This window comes from Oncorhynchus tshawytscha, linkage group LG33 (genome assembly GCF_018296145.1).
Source record: "Oncorhynchus tshawytscha isolate Ot180627B linkage group LG33, Otsh_v2.0, whole genome shotgun sequence".
In the NCBI taxonomy this organism is placed as follows: Eukaryota; Metazoa; Chordata; class Actinopteri; order Salmoniformes; family Salmonidae; genus Oncorhynchus; species Oncorhynchus tshawytscha.
Window position 1 is genome coordinate 11,449,911 of NC_056461.1, and position 17,622 is coordinate 11,467,532.

The following is a 17,622-nucleotide window of genomic DNA, read 5'->3' on the forward strand; positions in this document are numbered from 1 at the left end:
AACACATCTACTGTTGCACCCCTAACTCTAATAATGCTATTATAGTGCTATAATAATAAATCATCCAATTTTTAGATGGAGGTTATAACAAAAACAGGCCTTTAGAACCCATAGCACGGTTTTGCCATTTGGTTGGGGAATTATTGTTGTAATAAACTAAGGAGAACAGGGAACCTAATTCCACCCTTGACGAAACTATGCTTTTGAAAGAGTTGTGCGACTACAAACCATTTATCATGAGTCTTGACTTGCCTGAGTTAATTTGTCAAAACTCTGGTTCTTCTTGGCAGTTTCACTTGACTTAGCCTTTATGGTATTTTTGTTTGCATACCTGTGCCAGTTGGGGAAACCAAACCAGTCTCTTTTAGGAATGTTGGCCTAAAAAGAGCTGAGGTTTCCTTTATTAGAGAGTGGCAGAAAGTTGCAAGTCCCATCCATTTAACACACAGATACAGATCATAAAAGTCAGGGTGTGGTTGTGGAGCCCTGTAATAAGTGGCTTGTAAAATCACTTCACCACTTTGAATCACGTCGTGGTCTTGTTTGGACCCTCAGGAATATGAGGGAAAATTATCTCTGCTCTTTTTTTAAACTTTTTTTTTAACCCTTTTTACTTTTCATTAAATGCTTCCCTGTTTGACGCGTGACACATCCTTGGCCTGGGGCCTGAGTCTATGTTGGCCAGGCACTGGCAAAGGTCTTCTTTCCCATGGATGGAACGTGATCCTGGGGCTCAGTGTGAGTAGCATGCTGCCTTCATCATGGAGCCCAGGACAGGTACTGGGGAAGTGCTTAGCTTTCTTCTCTGCTCTGAAGCAGTAGCGAGAAAGGGAGCAGGAGAGTGAGACAGCCAGAGAGAGAGAGTAGGAGAGAGCAGAAGCGAAAGGGAGAGTGCATGAGCGAGTGGCTTCACAACATATGGGAACAGGAATCTATAACTAGTGCCTAGAGTTTTCCCTAGTGGAAATACCCATGGGACAGTTACCTAATGATCAAATTAAATAAAGTTGTGTATATATCTTGTCTCATTAATCTACTGCTGTGAAAAGCTTTTAGGCGGTGGCCAGCCCCATCTTGGAACTCATCACCATAACAAAAAGTTTGTTGTTAATGAGTTTGGTCGGAGATAGCTAGAAGGGATTCAGCAATGCTTGTTTTTAATTTTTTTATTTTACTACCCTTTTTCGTGGTATCCAATTGTCTCATCGCTATAACTCCCGTACGGGCTCGGGAGAGACGAAGGTCGAAAGCCATGCGTCCTCCGAAACACAACCTAACCAAGCCGCACTGCTTCTTAAGAATTTTCACAACAGCCAGTGAAAGTGCAGGGCACCAAATTCAAAACAACAGAGATCTCATAATTAAAATTCCTCAAACGTGTTTTAAAGGTAATCTTGTTGTTAATCCCACCACAGTGTCCGATTTTCAATTAGGCTTTACAGCGAAAGCACCACAAACGATTATGTTAGGTCACCACCAAGCCAAATAAAAACTTTTTCCAGCCAAAGAGAGTAGTCACAAAAAGCACAAACAGAGAGAAAATTAATCACTAACCTTTGATCTGCATCTGATGACACTCATAGGACTTTGTTACAAAATACATGCATGTTTTTGTTTGATAAAGTTCATATTTATATTTTAAAAATCGGAGTTTACATTGGCGCGTTACGTTCACTAGTTCCAAAAACCTCCGGTGATATTGCAGAGAGCCACATCATTACAAAAATACTCATTATAAATGTCGATGAAAATTCAAGTGTTAGACATGGAAATATAGATATACCTCTCCTTAATGCAATCGCTGTGTCAGATTTCTCAAAAACTTTACGGAAAAAGCAAACCATGCAATAATCTGAGACGGCCCTCAGAAAACAAATCCAATTTTCCGCCATGTTTGGAGTCAACAGAAATCAGAAAATATATTATAAATATTCCCTTACCTTTGATGATCTTCATCAGAATGCACTCCCAGGAATCGCAGTTCCACAATGAATGCTTGATTTGTTCGATAATGTCCATTATTTATGTCCAAGTAGCTACTTTTGTTAGGGCTTAGGTATACAAATCCAAACGCTCATGCAGGTCCCGCATAACTTTGGACAAAAACTTTTAAAAAGTTATATTACAGGTCTTAGAAACATTTCAAGTCCTGTATTTCAAGACTAAGTATAGAATAAATCTTCAGGATGTTTTTATCATAAATCTTCAATAAAGTCCCAACTGGAGAATTCCTTTGTGTAGAGGAGCAACCTCAGATTGTAAACACTTCCTGTTTGGATTTCTTCTCAGGTTTTTGCCTGCCATATGAGTTCTGTTATACTCACAGACATCATTCAAACAGTTTTAGAAACTCCAGAGTGTTCTATCCAATACTAATAATAATATGCATATATTAGCAACTGGGAATGAGGAGCAGGCCGTTTACTCTGGGCACCTTTCATCCAAGCTACTGCTCCTGCAGCCATAAGAAGTTAGAGCGCATCCAAACCGGAAGCCAGCCACACCAATGTGTAGGAGGAAACACCGTGCACCTGGCAACCTGGTTAGCGTGCACTGCCCGGTCCGCCACAGGAGTCACTAGTACGAGATGAGACAAGGATATTCCTACCGGCCAAACCCTCTCTAACCCGGACGACGCTAGGCCAATTGTGCGTCGCCCCATGGACCTCCCGGTCGTGGCCGGCTGCGACAGAGCCTGGGCTCGAACCCAGAGTCTCTGGGGGCACAGCTAAAAGTCAATCTACCACTAAGTGATGATATCTATGAGTTTGAAAATTACAGCTGATTGTGAATGAAATTAGTTGAATAGCCTACCATTAGAAATGCATTGCAGGGGCCTCCCAGGTGGCGCCTTAGACCACTGCACCACCCGGGAGGCCCCTGCAATGCATTTCTAATGGTAGGCCATTCAACTCATTTAATTCACGGTCAGCTGTAATTTTCAAACTCATAGATATCACTTAGTGGTAGATTGTTTGACTTATTAACCCCATTACTGTGCGAAGTAGGATTTCTTCTCCTCTGTTAGATAATAATGTGTAAATCGATGTACTTCTGCCTGGCCAGATGAATGATGGAGACTGGAATAATGTCGCAGTAAATCTCTATACTGAAACTAATGTGACTGGGAAAAGTTTTGTTCTTGACGTAGCTGACATGCTGATAGACGACAGCTACATTGTTGACATACTCATGCTTCGTCGCATCATCAAATTAGAGGAAATGATTATGCATATACTTGTACGTCAGACTTGCATACGGATCCTTTTGAACGCATCTATTACGGAACGTAGATATTAAACCACTAACAGTTCCGTCTTCATAAATCATGTGATTCCTTTGACTTTTAGTTGTGCACCATTTTTGACAGGATGTGGTGCAACGGTTATTTACTGTACACCGTCTGGTAGAGTGATCTTTGATTGCAATATGAACCAGCAATGTATGTCGTTCCCTATAGTAGTGGAGCTGCCTCTCAGCAGGCATTGTGATCAACAACACCCAATACTCCTTTAACTCTTAAATCAGTTGATTTAGGTCTGCTCTAACAGTTGAATAAATAGGTATTCGATTTCAAAGCATAGCCCTGAATCTTTCCCTGCCAGTAGTATAAAAAATACATACCTTTTTTATATTTTAAAAAGTTTGTTAGAGACCTTCCCTTAACAAAATCTCCTTGATTCCTATTTCAAGACACCTGCACCCCATTCCCAGTGAAAGGGACAGATGGCCATTCGCTAGCAATGTACATAGAAACAGGACCCCTAGTGACAACCAAAGCAGTTTTTTTTACTCATTAAGATTATTCAATTATTACGGCAATGCTTGACACTAGAGTTTACCGATATTACGATCGTCTATCGGCGATGCTAGACAGCCATTGTCGACTGTGACGACGTCGTAATGTGACAGACGGTGGTTTAGCTTAATTCAACAGTCATGTCTTGCGACGTCTCGCAGGGACACAAGTGTTTTTTGTTGTTAAATTTAAAAATTAAAAACATGGCCTATTTATTTTTTACCTTTTATTTAACTAGGCAAGTCAGTTAAGAACACATTCTTATTTGCAATGACGGCCTAGGAACAGTGGGTTAACTGCCTGTTTAGGGGCAGAACGACAGATTTGTACCTTGTCAGCTCGGGGGTTTGAACTTCCGGTTACTAGTCCAACGCTCTAACCACTAGGCTACCCTGCCGCCCCTATAATTTTTTATAATATTTTATTTTTATTTAAAAAATAATAATAATTAACGGACACTATCTTGTCTAGCTGTTTTTTAAAAAACGCGGCCTATATTCCCTTCTCTCTCCATAATGGGAGAGAACAAACATTTGGCCTATCAAGAGTGTAGGCCTATAGAAAAATCGCACGACAAGATTAAGCTTATTAAGAAAGACATGATCCATGTGGGTTGAGAAAATCCCTCTATGCGAGGTTGAAAACCAAATGGCCAATTACCTATCCTCCGCTAGGCCAATCATAAAAGCTTTAAGACAAGTTAAAGTTAGTAACAGTAGCTTTTTTCTCAAATATTCTAACCTACGAAGGTGTTGTCGTTGTGGCTTTCAAAAATAGCAAGAATGGGGGTCTATAGTCTAAGTTTAGGCATAGGTTTTTCTCAATCACTTTGAGAGCGAGAACAAGCAATATTTATTTTTCTATTATTTTGAGGCAAATTAAGCATTTATTATTCAGTGCTGAAGACGGTAGGCTGCTTTTATCCAACCCATGAAGTAGGCCCATATCCTGGCTCACGAAGACAGAGCGTTCCTCATTAGACAGTCACTGCTCCATCATGTGCGCACCACACAGACCGACACAGGCACACAAAAAAACTGTTCTGCTCCTCCACCAGAAAGGAATATTCGAAAATATTTGCTGTTGCCTGCACTTAGCCTCAGCCCAGGCTTTCAACAACATCTTTCGTCATGATTCATCCGCGCTATAGCCCAATTGTCGTTTTAGCAATTTTGTATTACTTATTTTGGAGGGTGGCCAATAAGGTTGATAGCATCGTATATCATGATGTTTTATGGGTACATAATCACAATAAGACAAAGGTTGGCATCGCCCAACCCTAGTTGAAACCTTTGCTTTCAAAGCTATTCATCTTCCCCATGAAATGTTTCTTTCATTACCAGTCGTTTGTGTTGTGTTCATTTTAAGTCAATAAAAGTATGTTTACAGAAAGGAAAATACCACAAGTCTTCGTCCTATCCACAGGCGGTGAGGTCTTTCCAGGTGGGGCTCCACCTGTGTCCGTCAGAGCGCCCCCTCTGGTTGGAGGACCTGGCGTGGGCACGGAGGCTGCAGCAGCAAAGACTGGCGGCACGGGACCGGACCCAGCGGGAGGAGGCGGCCCAGCGGGAGGTCCTGAGCGCTCCAGAGCTCCAACAGGACTATGACTTTGAGTCCGATGAGGTGGTGGCGGCCTGCGCTACCATGGCCGAGAGACAGCGACGCTATGAGGATCTGAAGAGGACGGCGGTGGTGGTAGACGCTGAGGGGAACGCAAGGGAGGTAACCGCGGAGGAGGAGGGGTCAGGGGACACACCCTCATCACAGTATCAGTTGGTCAAAGCACGAGGGCTATGAGATGTTTCTAAGAACTTAAAAGCGCTGAAATGTGTCTCGTGAAATGGGTATTTTTGTTTTTGAGTTTTCCATCTTTAGTCTTATGCATGTCGTTATTATGTTTTGTTGTAGTATACAAGAGACTGTGGGTGATGGCAGTAGATTTAATCAAGTCAATTATGCTTGTTTTTGTGTATTATGTATACAGTCAGGTCCAAAATGATTGGCACCCTTGATAAAGATTAGCAAAATACACTGGATATTTTTTTTTTTAAAGACTGCCCTGGCAGAAGCAACCGGGTTTTTGTCTAAAATGTCTTGGGGCCTCATTTATCAACCATGTGTAAATTTCTCACAAAATTCTGGCGTATGTGGAGATGCTAGAATTTGCATGCACATCAAATTAGTGGTATTTATCAATCTGTCCCTGGAACATATGCACATGTTTTCATTGATGAATCAGAGCGATGCAATATTTGTGTGCTTGTGAGCAAGCGTTTACAACCCCGCCTGTAAAACGCCCTCCATTCACCTTTTATTGTAACAAAAACAAACACATTTGCTCTGCGATTTGGAGATGTTGGAACTGGGCCATGTTAGTTTCTAAAAGAAAGTGCAATGGGAAATGTGATCACATTTCCTAAGAGGTGCGGGAAGAATGTTTTAATCTTTTGCAGTGACTTTTTCAGACCCCCAAAAAAACGCATGCCGCCTGTAGCGAGTGCCAAACACTCGCTGCGCATTCTGTAAGATGAATTGTCCTTTCGAACAATTTAAAGTAAATGCTACACCCGACAGGCAAAGGACACATTGTTGTTGAATATTTTGTTTTATCAATACGTGATTGTCTCCAGCCTTGGTATAGGCTCTGAGAATAAATAGTAGGAATGTAACGATTCACCGATTTTTAGGCATCAGTTCCCGGTTGAAATGTTTAAGATATAAGTGCATCTGTCTGGGGAACCCCAAATCTCATATTTTGTGGCAACTGCTGCTCTTCTTCGGTGTCGAACTAAGCATGTAATTGTGTCGACAGTCATTGATCTACAAGTAATTGTGCATGCGGAACAACCTCGGGCAATATCAATAGCCTAGTCAAACTGCGCTAGGTAGCGTCTTTTCCTGATCTGGAACATCTGTGCGTCACCTTCAACATTCGACTGTTTGTAAAATGGTTTGTGCAATATTAGGCTTTGTTTTTTTCTATGAAATGCGCTGTTGAAATTGTTTTTTACCTAAATAAAAGTAGCCTAAGCTACTGCTGGAAACAACTCCTCTGGCTGTACATAATTTCTTTACAACCTATTTTGATTAGGACTATGTTATAGTTAAAGCTGCAATATGTAGAGTGCCTTCAGAAAGTATTCATACCCCTTGAGTTATTCCACCTTTTGTTTCCTGCCTGAATTAAAAAATGGATGCAATATTTTTTTTCACCCTCATCTGCACACAACACTCGATAATGACAAAGTGAAAACATGTTTTTAGACATCTAATTTACATAAGCATTCACACCCCTAGGTCAATACTTTGTAGAAACACCTTTGTCGGCGATTACAGCTTTGAGTCGTCCTGGGTATGTCTGTATCAGCTTTGCACATCTGGATTTAGGGATTTTCTCCCAATCTTCCTTGCAGATTTTCTTAATATCTGTTGATTAAGCTGGGGAGCAGTGATGGAGAGCAATCTTCAAGTCTTTCCATGGATTTTCAATGTGATTCAAGTCTGGGCTTTGGCTGGGCTACTCGAGGACTTTCACATTCTTGTTCTGAAGCCCATCCAGCTTTGCTTTGGCTGCATTGTTGGGGTCATTGTCCTGTTTGGACATAAATCTTCACCCCCAGTCTAAGGTCGTTTGAAGATGGTTCTCATCAAGGATTTGCCTGTATTTGGCTCCATTCATTGTCCATCTATCCTAAGTCTCCCAGTCCCTGCTGCTGAAAAGCATCCCCATAGCATGATGCTGCCACCACCATTCTTCACGGTAGGGATGGTGTTAGACTGTTGATGAGCTGTACCTGGTTTTTGCCAGATGTAGCGCTTTTGCATTCAGGCCAAAGAGTAACATTTTGGTCTCATCAGACCACAGAATATTTTAAGTCTTTCACTTGCCTTTAAACAAACTCCAAGCGTGCTGTCATGTGCCTTTTTCTCAGGAATGGCTTCTGTCTGGCCACTCGCCCATAAAGTCCAGATTGGTGAAGTGCTGTAGAGACTTGTCCTTCTGGCAGGTTCTCCCATCTCAGCCAAAGAACTCAGTTGTTCTGTCAGAGTGATGTTTGGGTTCTTGGTCACCTCCCTGACCAAGGTCCTTCTTGCCCGGTTGCTCAGTTTGGTTCGACAGCCAGCTCTAGGGAGTCTGGGTAGTTCCAAATTTTTCCCAATGATGGAGGCCACTGTGCCCTTTGACACTTTCAACACTCTAGAAATGGTTTTATTTTATTATTTTATTGTCCCTTCCCAAGAAACATGCCTCATCACAATTCTCTGAGATCTACAGATTCATGGTATAGTTTCTGCTCTGACATTCACTGTCAACTGTGTGACCTTATATAGACAGGTGTGTTTCTTTCTAAATCATGTCCAAACAATTGGCCACAGGTGACAACTCAAGAATGATCAAAGGAGATTGGATGTACCTGAGCTCAGTTTGGAGTGGCATAGCAAAGGGGTGTGAATACTTATGTTAATTAGCTGTTTCTGTATTTAGTTTTCAATACATTTGCAAAAATGTCTGAAAACACGTTCACTTTGTCATTATGAGGTATTGTGTGTAGATGGGTAAATAAAAACTGTAATCCATTTTGAATTCAGGCTGTAACAATAAAATAAGTCAAGGGGTATGAACACTTTCTGAAGGCACTGTACTTGCTGATCGGGTCTTACTTTAGATTTGATTTCGATTGTTCAGGTTCACCATCAGCAATAGTTTTGATAGTTTTGCTTGAAACAATCAGTAGGGAAAGTGGGATTTTTACATTCAGCATCACTCCGTCAAGAGAAATATGGTATTATTTCTAACAAAGATATCTACATATATTCCAGGATGTTGTGTATCCCTGGAAATAATCAGAATTCCGGTAAATGTTAGTTTTGAAGACATAGCTTGTCCAAAAAAGTGGTCTCTTGGCACAACTTACTCTGTACTGAATGAAATATGAACACTTCCTTTTAAACCATATCTATCTTTCGTTCCCAACCACTTCATGTGGTTTCTTCCTTCACAAACTCCATTAAATGATGATCTCTACCTAAATATTTGGTCAAATTATACATTGTGTGTATGGTTCCCTAGAAACAAGGGTGGCTCAACTTACCCCACTCTCCCCTATATAGTATTTTTATAAATATATATATATACAGGGTGAAGTTGATAATTTCATAACGAGGACAGCAATCACTTTTGCTACCCGCACTGTCTGGTCGAAGCGGGAGAAGAGGAGAAGCTCACTCAGAGTCCAACTTCCAAACGGTCTAAACCATTCGATTATGAGACTGGGGTGAAATCCAATGTTGTGCACTATATTCATTGGCTATGTCATGGGGGGGATGCAGCTCCAACAGAATGGAATGTATAGCACCGAACCAAATCGCACAGAATCGTTTCAAACTGAAAGGGTTCGTTCCTGTATCGTATCAGAGCCCATGTATCTAGATTCGAGTCGAATCATCTTGAAAGGGAAAGATGCACATCCCTAGGCTATGACATTGCACTCCTATTCCACAGCAATACTGTAGCCTATCCATACTTTCAAATAATTTAAATGGGCTACCAGTCTATTTACTTTCGAGTATGGTTGGGTGAGCAATGGATAAATGGTAGCCTAATATTTGTTGTATAGCGGGAATAAACCAGTTGTCAGAAAAGGAGAGACATGTCCTGCAATATGATTATGATTTAGGCCTAGTAAAGGTCAAATACCTTTTATTATAATTCCTGTGCATCAAACACCTCCATTTCCCCCAAAATAAGTGTTTGCTTCCAATACAGTTGATCAACTAGAAGTTGTGCGTACGCATGGTCTGAGAGTGTGCGGTGTCTCCACGCAAATATCACCTCAAGTTGAAAATTAATAAATACATTCCTTTGCAGGAAAACTGGTGTACAAGAGTCTATATTTTGTGTGTGTGCGAACGCACCTGTATAAATGAGGCCCCGAGTACTGGGTAACTTTAATGATGCAGTTGGCCTTAACAAGGGCCCCAGGACCAGTGGAAACAAAATAGCCCCATACAATGAAAGATCCACCACCATATTTTACAGTAAGTATTGGGTTCTGCACAGGTGTCTTTCTTTTGTCTGCCAAACCCACCACTGGGTTGTGTGGCCAAGGAGATAATTTTTCATGTCATCCAACAAATGTTTGCTAAAGGCACTGACACTTGGATTGGATCAGGTGCGATGTGTAACAGGGTTGGTTATGTTTCCACTTGCCTCTAAAGAAATGTGTATTTAATGTTCAAGCACTCTTATTGGTTGGTTCAATTCCGATGACAATGAGGCATGTTGTTATTGGCCCCGCTTGCAGATAGGGGGAGATCGCGAACGTCAGGTCTCCCCAGTATGAAAATGTGATGCAAGGGGTAGGCCACGTTCTGAATAATGTATTCTACAATGTGTACAAGTTTGCTGTACATTTCTGATTTATTCATGTGTGGGTATATGGTAACTGTTAGGGATTGAGGGGCTTTCTGGGATGTGCTTTAGTATATGATTGCTTGCACTTTGGTATAAGTGTGTTAGCTAGCATGCACTGATGTAATGCTCACATAAGCTCACTGCTAACAGTTTTCTGCGACAGATTTGATCATTGACAGCCATCAACATCATTAAGCCTTGCACAACTAACGTGCTGTTTCCCATTTTAATCACACGTTATATTTTGTTTTGAATTGTGTTTATCCCCCAGTATGAAAATGTGACGCAAGGGATTTTACCATCAACATCATTAAGCCCTGCACAACTAACGTGCTGTTTCCTATTTAATCACAGATAATAAATAACGTTCAACTGGGACCACTGGCTGCGGTGATTTCTTTGAACCAAACACAACGCAAGGAGAGTACGATTAACATCTGTTACATATGGTCAGGTGAAAGAAATCGTCATTTTGGAATGGACATCTGTCTCTGGACTTGAACCCGATTGAACACCTGAGGGTGCAGATTAAGTGCAGATGAAGGATATAAAAGATTCTGAAAGATTCTCTATGGAGGAATTGATCTTAGATCCCTCCCAATGTGTTCGCTAATCCTATAAAACATTTTTGGAAAACGCTTGTTGCGTTATCCATGCAAGGTGAGGTATTGGAAATGACTGAGCAATTGTCTTAGTATAAAATAATACGTTACAAATTGTTTTGAGTCTACAATATAGCTCAGTATTTGTATTATTTATTTTCTAGTCTTTTTTTTGCTCATCTTTATAAACGGTGCCAATCATTTTCGACCTGAATGTATGTTCCCTGTTTAAGCTTTGTTGTTTATATCAATGCTCTCTTATTACTCCTATGCCATTTAAAAGACTGGTTTGGAGTGTAGCCCCAATACATTTTTTTCTCATTATACACTTGAGAGCTCAACGGTCACTCATGTTGGTTAATCCTCCTGAAAAGAGCATCCTGTTGTGTTTGGAATATGTCTGTCCATCCCATTAACTCAAATACATTCCGGGTCAGTTTCCCAGATGGATTAGACATAATCCTGGACTAAAAATCGATTGAATGATGATTATCCATTGAGCTTGCTTTTAAGTCCACTACTAGGCTAACCCTGTATCCGGAAAACTGCCCCTTGGTCTTTTTTTAAATATCTCACGTTATGAGAAGTTTCAGAACGTCTTCGTCAGATGACCGGGAAATGATCTCCTTGGAAAACTCCTCACTTGAGTCAATTGTGTCAGTTGAGCTGTTATTAAAAAATAAACCCTTGGAGAAACAAACCCCACAGAGAAATAATATTTCCAGGTTGGGATTTGTGTGTCATGTGAGCCTCCGTAGGAGATTGGTGAGCTGCTAAAACAATCCAACTTTGTCCGGAATGCCAGCAGCAGGCTGGCGCTGAAAACTCTGTGCCGTCAGCCTGGACTGACCATGCTGAAAAGCCTAGCAGCTTGAACAGTCATTTTGAATTTGAATGGCATCTTCTAAGAGCAAGATTGTTTTCATGGGACACTCATAAAAGGGTTTTGTATGACTGAAACGGGCTATCAGATTGTTGTTAATACAGACAGGCAGTGAAAGAGGAGCCCGGTTTCTGAGAGAATGAATGTGTCCTCCTTGGATTTATTGAATTCATATTGTTGGATTCTGGCTTGAAATGTACTTATTCATGTTGCCGTACCAGAACTTAGTGATAACTTTACATCTATAAGACATGTATATGTCTGGGGTCAAGGAAGGGTAAAGGGTAACTTGGTGTGTGGAAAGTTACTGAGTGATATGGAAAGTTACTCAGTGAGAAAAGAGAAGTACAGAAAAGTAATATTCTGTTCAAATATAGTGTTGAATATGAATGTTGCTAAGGAGGGTGGTAAAGGGAAACGGTCTAGTATCAGTTCTTGAAAAGGCAGACCAGCTGCGGAGGAACCGGGACCATGAGGGCTGTGGAACTCAACTCCAGGTTAAGTCAACAGATGAAGAGAGAAGACCATGTTCGGATTACAGTCTTATCTCTCACACACACACACACTTCCACGCCCATGAGGGTCCTGGACTGAGGCAGGGCCATGACAATACCAGTAAGAGGAACCTACTGTGTATCTGCCTAACGCCAAAGAAGGATTGGTTATCTTAGACATGCAAGGAGGTGACTCCGCCTAGTTGTGAGGTGTAAAGATGTGCTTGTGTGACTTGTATATTGTCTTTGCAGATGTATGACCCAATGGGGTGATTAAACTTGGTTAGAGCTTTTCCTAGTCATGAGTTTTTACTCTGTTTGTTCCGAACCTAACCATATGAAATAATATTTAGACAATTTCGTAATCTATGTCAAAAATCAAATCAAATCAAATTTATTTATATAGCCCTTCGTACATCAGCTGATATCTCAAAGTGCTGTACAGAAACCTGTATGTCACTTGTAATGGATGCAGAAATATATTTAATTAGTAAAGGCCGATTTATGCTTGATCTGAAAATGTGGTCGGCGGCTTCGTATGGAGTGTGACGCAATTGCGGCGCATCCAGAGGCATGCAGAGGCCTAATGACACTCCGTTAAATGCTTCGTATGGCTCTGCATTGACATGGTAGACAGTAGGCGGGGGCGGTACGACTCGTGTGAATACAAACTTACTTCCTTGACAACTTACTTCATCATTGCTCTACTCTGCTCCGCTGGTATGAGAACCCTGACGTCTGCATCACACAATAAATGCTGTACGCCCACTTTGCTTGAAAGACTCACTCTGACACAGAGCGTTTCACTAGAAAAAGGGGACCATGAATGTGTTGGTAACGGTCATTCATTTCATAGAACTGAGCTCATCCTCTGGTCATTTGTTGCCAAAACTAGTCAGTTGAAGAAACTGTAAACGACAGCTAGTTTGTTGTCTCATCTAGGATATCTCTTCTTACTGGTTGTGGTTTTGTCATTGGGTGGAGCTGTGAACACACAGTGGGGAAGGTAACTGTTTTGACCATGACAGTGCTCATAGCCTATTTAGTGTGAATTGTTATCATGTTTCTGTAACTGACCCAGCTGACGTTGTGTACTAATACTTTGTTTGTGTAAATAATGAGAATGTATCCATCTTACCTGTAAAGTGTACATTTAAAATAAATCAATTGATTACAAGTAACATTGCAAATGTAATTGGCCTTTATTTTTTGTTGCCATATTCTAGATTTGGACAGTGTATACAGTGTCTGTTGTATTCACTCGCACAGCGTAAGTCTATAAAGTAAAACTTGGTTGGCTACAAATATTTCTCACTCGTGGATGTACAGTACAGAAGCCTGACATTGTTCAAAGAGTAATATGTTTACATGTTTTTCATTAGAAAGGAGCTGTAGTAGAATTGATTTAGTAGAGCCAAAATTGCCTCTAAAACATCTCGGACAAAGCCGTTTTCTTCCGAATAAAACATCAAAGCAGCCAACCTGAACCACCAGTCTTTACAACTGACTACCTGTTCAAGGCCTCTCAACAAATACATTCTGGAAGGATGTGATTGATATTGAACAATGATCTGTCACCTCCATCAATGTATTCCTGTAATCTATTACCCCTGCCCTCAATAATCTGTCACTCCATCAGATGAATCCTGTAACCAGTACTGATGTTTAGTTGTAGCGCCATCAAGTAGGCTGGCCTGATCAATAACCTATTTGTTCAGAAGCCTTCATCAGGTAGTTCGGTCAATAGTAAAGCCTGGTTCAGTTTGGCTGCATGTGTTTTGCTATGTTTTCCTGTGACCTGCCTATGACCTTCCTCATCGAGCTCTGTGGGTGTTTCCCTACTTCTTATGGCCATAACAGCTTCATGCAATGTTTGCCTATTGATAATAATGTCAGTCAAAGTTATCATGAGGTCAGGTGGTCACTAAAAGGCTGGTCCAGGTTGATTGTGCTTTGCTGTGACCCCTTTCTGTGTTTACAAACTTTGCAGCATGAGGGTAAGTTGGTGGCAGAACAAGGAAAAGCATCTATTTACAAATTGCTTTTTTATTTTATTTATTTAACTAGGCAAGTCAGTTAGAAACAAATTCTTATTTTCAATGACGGCCTACCAGAAGGCAAAAGGCCTCCTGCAGGGACGGGGGCCTGGGATACATTTTTATTTTATTTTTAAATACAATATAATATAGGACAAAACACACATCACAACAAGAGAGATAACACAACACTACATAAAGAGAGACCTAAGACAACAACATAGCAAGGCAGAAACACATGACAACACAGCATGGTAGCAACACAACATAACAACAACATGGTAGCAACCCAACATGGTAGCAGCACAAAACATGGTACAAACATTATTGGGCACAGACAACTGCACAATGGACAAGAAGTTCGAGACAACAATACATCACACAAAGCAGCCAAAACTGTCAGTAAGAGGGTCCATGATTGAGCCTTTGAATGAAGACATTGAAATAAAACCGTCCAGTTTGAGTGTTTGTTGCAGCTCGTTCCAGTCGCTAGCTGCAGTGAACTGAAAAGAGGAGTGACCCAGGGATGTGTGTGCTTTGGGGACCTTTAACATAATGTGACTGGCAGAACGGGTATTGTATGTAGAGGATGAGGGCTGCAGTAGACATCTCAGATAGGGAGGAGTGAGGCCTAAGAGGGTTTGATAAATAAGCATCAGCCAGTGGGTCTTGCGACAGGTACACAGAGATGACCAGTTTACAGAGGAATATAGAGTCTAGTGATGCGTCCTATAAGGAGCATTGGTGGCAAATCTGATGGCTGAATGGTAAAGAACATCTAGCCGCTCGAGAGCACCGTTACCTGCCGATCTATACATTTTGTCTCCGTAATCTAGCATGGGTAGGATGCTCATCTGAATCAGGGTTAGTTTGACATGTGGGGTGAAAGAGGAACGATTACGATAGAGGAAACCAAGTCTAGCTTTAATTTTAGCCTGCAGCTTTGATATGTGCTGAGAGAAGGACAGTGCACCGTCTAGCCATACTCCCAAGTACTTGTATGAGGTGACTACCTCAAGCGCTAAACCCTCAGAGGTAGTAATAACACCTGTGGGAAGAGGGGCATTCTTCTTACCAAACCACATGACCTTTGTTTTGGAGGTGTTCAGAACAAGGTTAAGTGTAGAGAAAGCTTGTTGGACACTAAGAAAGCTTTGTTGTAGAGCATTTAACACAAAATCCGAGGAGGAGCCACCTGAGTATAAGACTGTATCATCTTCATGTAAATGGATGAGAGTGCTTCCTACTGCCTAAGCTATGTTGTTGATGTAAATTGAGAAGAGCATTGGACCTAGGATCGAGCCTTGGGGTACTCCCTTGGTGACAGGTAGTGGCTGAGACAGCAGATTTTCTGACTTTATACACTGCACTCTTTGAGAGAGGTAGTTACTAAACCAGGCCAAAGACCCCTTAGAGACACCAATAGTCCTTAGACGGCCAATAAGAATTGAACTGTCTACCATATCAAAAGCTTTGGTCAAGTCAATAAAAATAGCATCACGATATTGCTTAGAATCAAGGACAATGGACAAAGACATCATTGAGGACCTTTAAGGTTGCAGTGACACATCCATAACCTGAGCGGAAACCAGATTGCATACCCGAGATAATACTATAGACATCAAGAAACCCATTCAGTTGATTATTGACATTTTTTTCCAACACTTTTGATTAACAGGGCAAAATAGAAATAGGCCTAGAACAGTTAGGATCAGCTGATCACCCCCTTTAAATAAAGGACAAACTGTGGCTGCCTTGCAAGCAATGGGAACCTCCCAAGAAAGAAGAGACAGGTTAAAAAGGTTGGAGACAGGCTTGGCGATGATAGTCCCCATTGGGGATAGTCGCTTTAGAAGGGGTGGGAGATGAGGAAATGTTGGACTGGCAAGGAGGCATGGCTGAGTCAAATAGGAATCCTGACCTGTTAAGCCTACCCCCTACTTTTTCGAACATTCTATTAAAAATCGTGCAACATTTCAGCGTCCTGCTACTCATGCCAGGAATATAGTATATGCATATGATTAGTATGTGTGGATAGAAAACACTCTCACGTTTCTAAAACTGGTTAAATCACGGCTGTGACTATAACAGAGCGTGTGTTTCATCGAAAAGCGCAAGAAAAACTGATCACTGAAAACTGAAAAAAAAAAAAAAATATCAATGCGCCACTTGCATGTATTGTCTATGGGAGACCAAATTAAATGGGGCTTAGATTGCAAGTCCTACAGCTTCCACACGATGTCACCAGTCTTGTCAATTGCCTGGACGTTGTTTCTTGGTCAAACGAAGGAGAGAGACCCCTTTCCATCCGGTCTCCGACAGGAAGTTTTGGAAGAGAGATTTCCGAACATGATTTGAAGACGTGGAGCTATTGAATACACATCGCCCCGTGATCAATTTGATAGATTATTAACGTTTACTAATACCTAAAGTTGGATTACAAAAGTATTTAGAAGTGTTTTGTGAAAGTTTATCGTCGACTTTTTTGATTTAAAAAAATGACGTAGCGTTTTCAAACAGTGTTTTTTTATGGATCACACAGTTTTCATAGATCGAGTGGAGTGCCAACAAAGAAGCTCGTCAAAGGTAATGAATGTTTTATATTTTATTTCTGCTATTTGTGTAGCGCCGGCTACGCTAATTCTTTTGTTTACGTCGCCTTCAGGTATTTCGGGGTGTTGCATGCTATCAGATAATAGCTTCTCATGCTTTCGCCGAAAAGCATTTTAAAAATCTGACTTGTTGGCTAGATTCACAATGAGTGTAGCTTTAATTCAGTACCCTGCATGTGTGTTTTAATGAACGTTTGAGTTTTAACGAGTGCTATTAGCATTTGGCGTAGAGCATTTGCATTTCCAGATGGCTGGGTGGGACGCAGACGTCTCAGGGGACGCTAAGAGGAAGTGGTGATTAAAGAGCTCAGCCATGTGCTTCTTGTCAGTAACAACCACATCATCAACATTAAGGGACATGGGCATCTGTGAGGAGGAGAGTTTATTCTCCAGGTCTCATTTTCCAGAACTTCTTGGGGTTAGACCCACAGAGAGAGAACTGCTCCTTAAAGTAACTAACTTTGGCCTTCCGGATAGCCTGAGTGCACTTATTTCTCAACGATAGCCAGTCAGCCTGAGTATGTGTGTGACGAGCCTTTCGCCAAATGCAATTCTTGAGGTGGGTGTGTTTGCAAGATTATAGTCGAACCAGGGGCTGCACCTGTTTTAATTCTAATGTTCTTTATGGGGGCATGTTGTTAACAATACCACCGAAAATATCAAAAACGAAGGTCCAAGCGTCTTCGACAGAGGGGATCAAGCTGATTCTATACCATTTTACAGAGGTCAGTTCATGAAGGAAGGCTTGCTCATTAAAGTTTTTTAGCAAGCGTCTACGACA

The 17,622-nt window shown here is 41.2% G+C and overlaps 1 protein-coding gene across 1 annotated transcript in view; it reads left to right on the forward strand.

The window, feature by feature from the left end:
• LOC112230883 (tetratricopeptide repeat protein 33) overlaps positions 1–6,846 on the forward strand; it is a 54,053-nt gene extending 47,207 nt beyond the window's left edge. Inside the window, exon 4 of the mRNA XM_024397229.2 lies at positions 5,225–6,846. Within this exon, the coding sequence (XP_024252997.1) occupies positions 5,225–5,596 (372 nt within the window). The 3' untranslated portion in view covers positions 5,597–6,846. The remainder of the gene's footprint in view (positions 1–5,224) is intronic.
• The last annotated feature ends 10,776 nt before the right edge of the window (positions 6,847–17,622 follow it).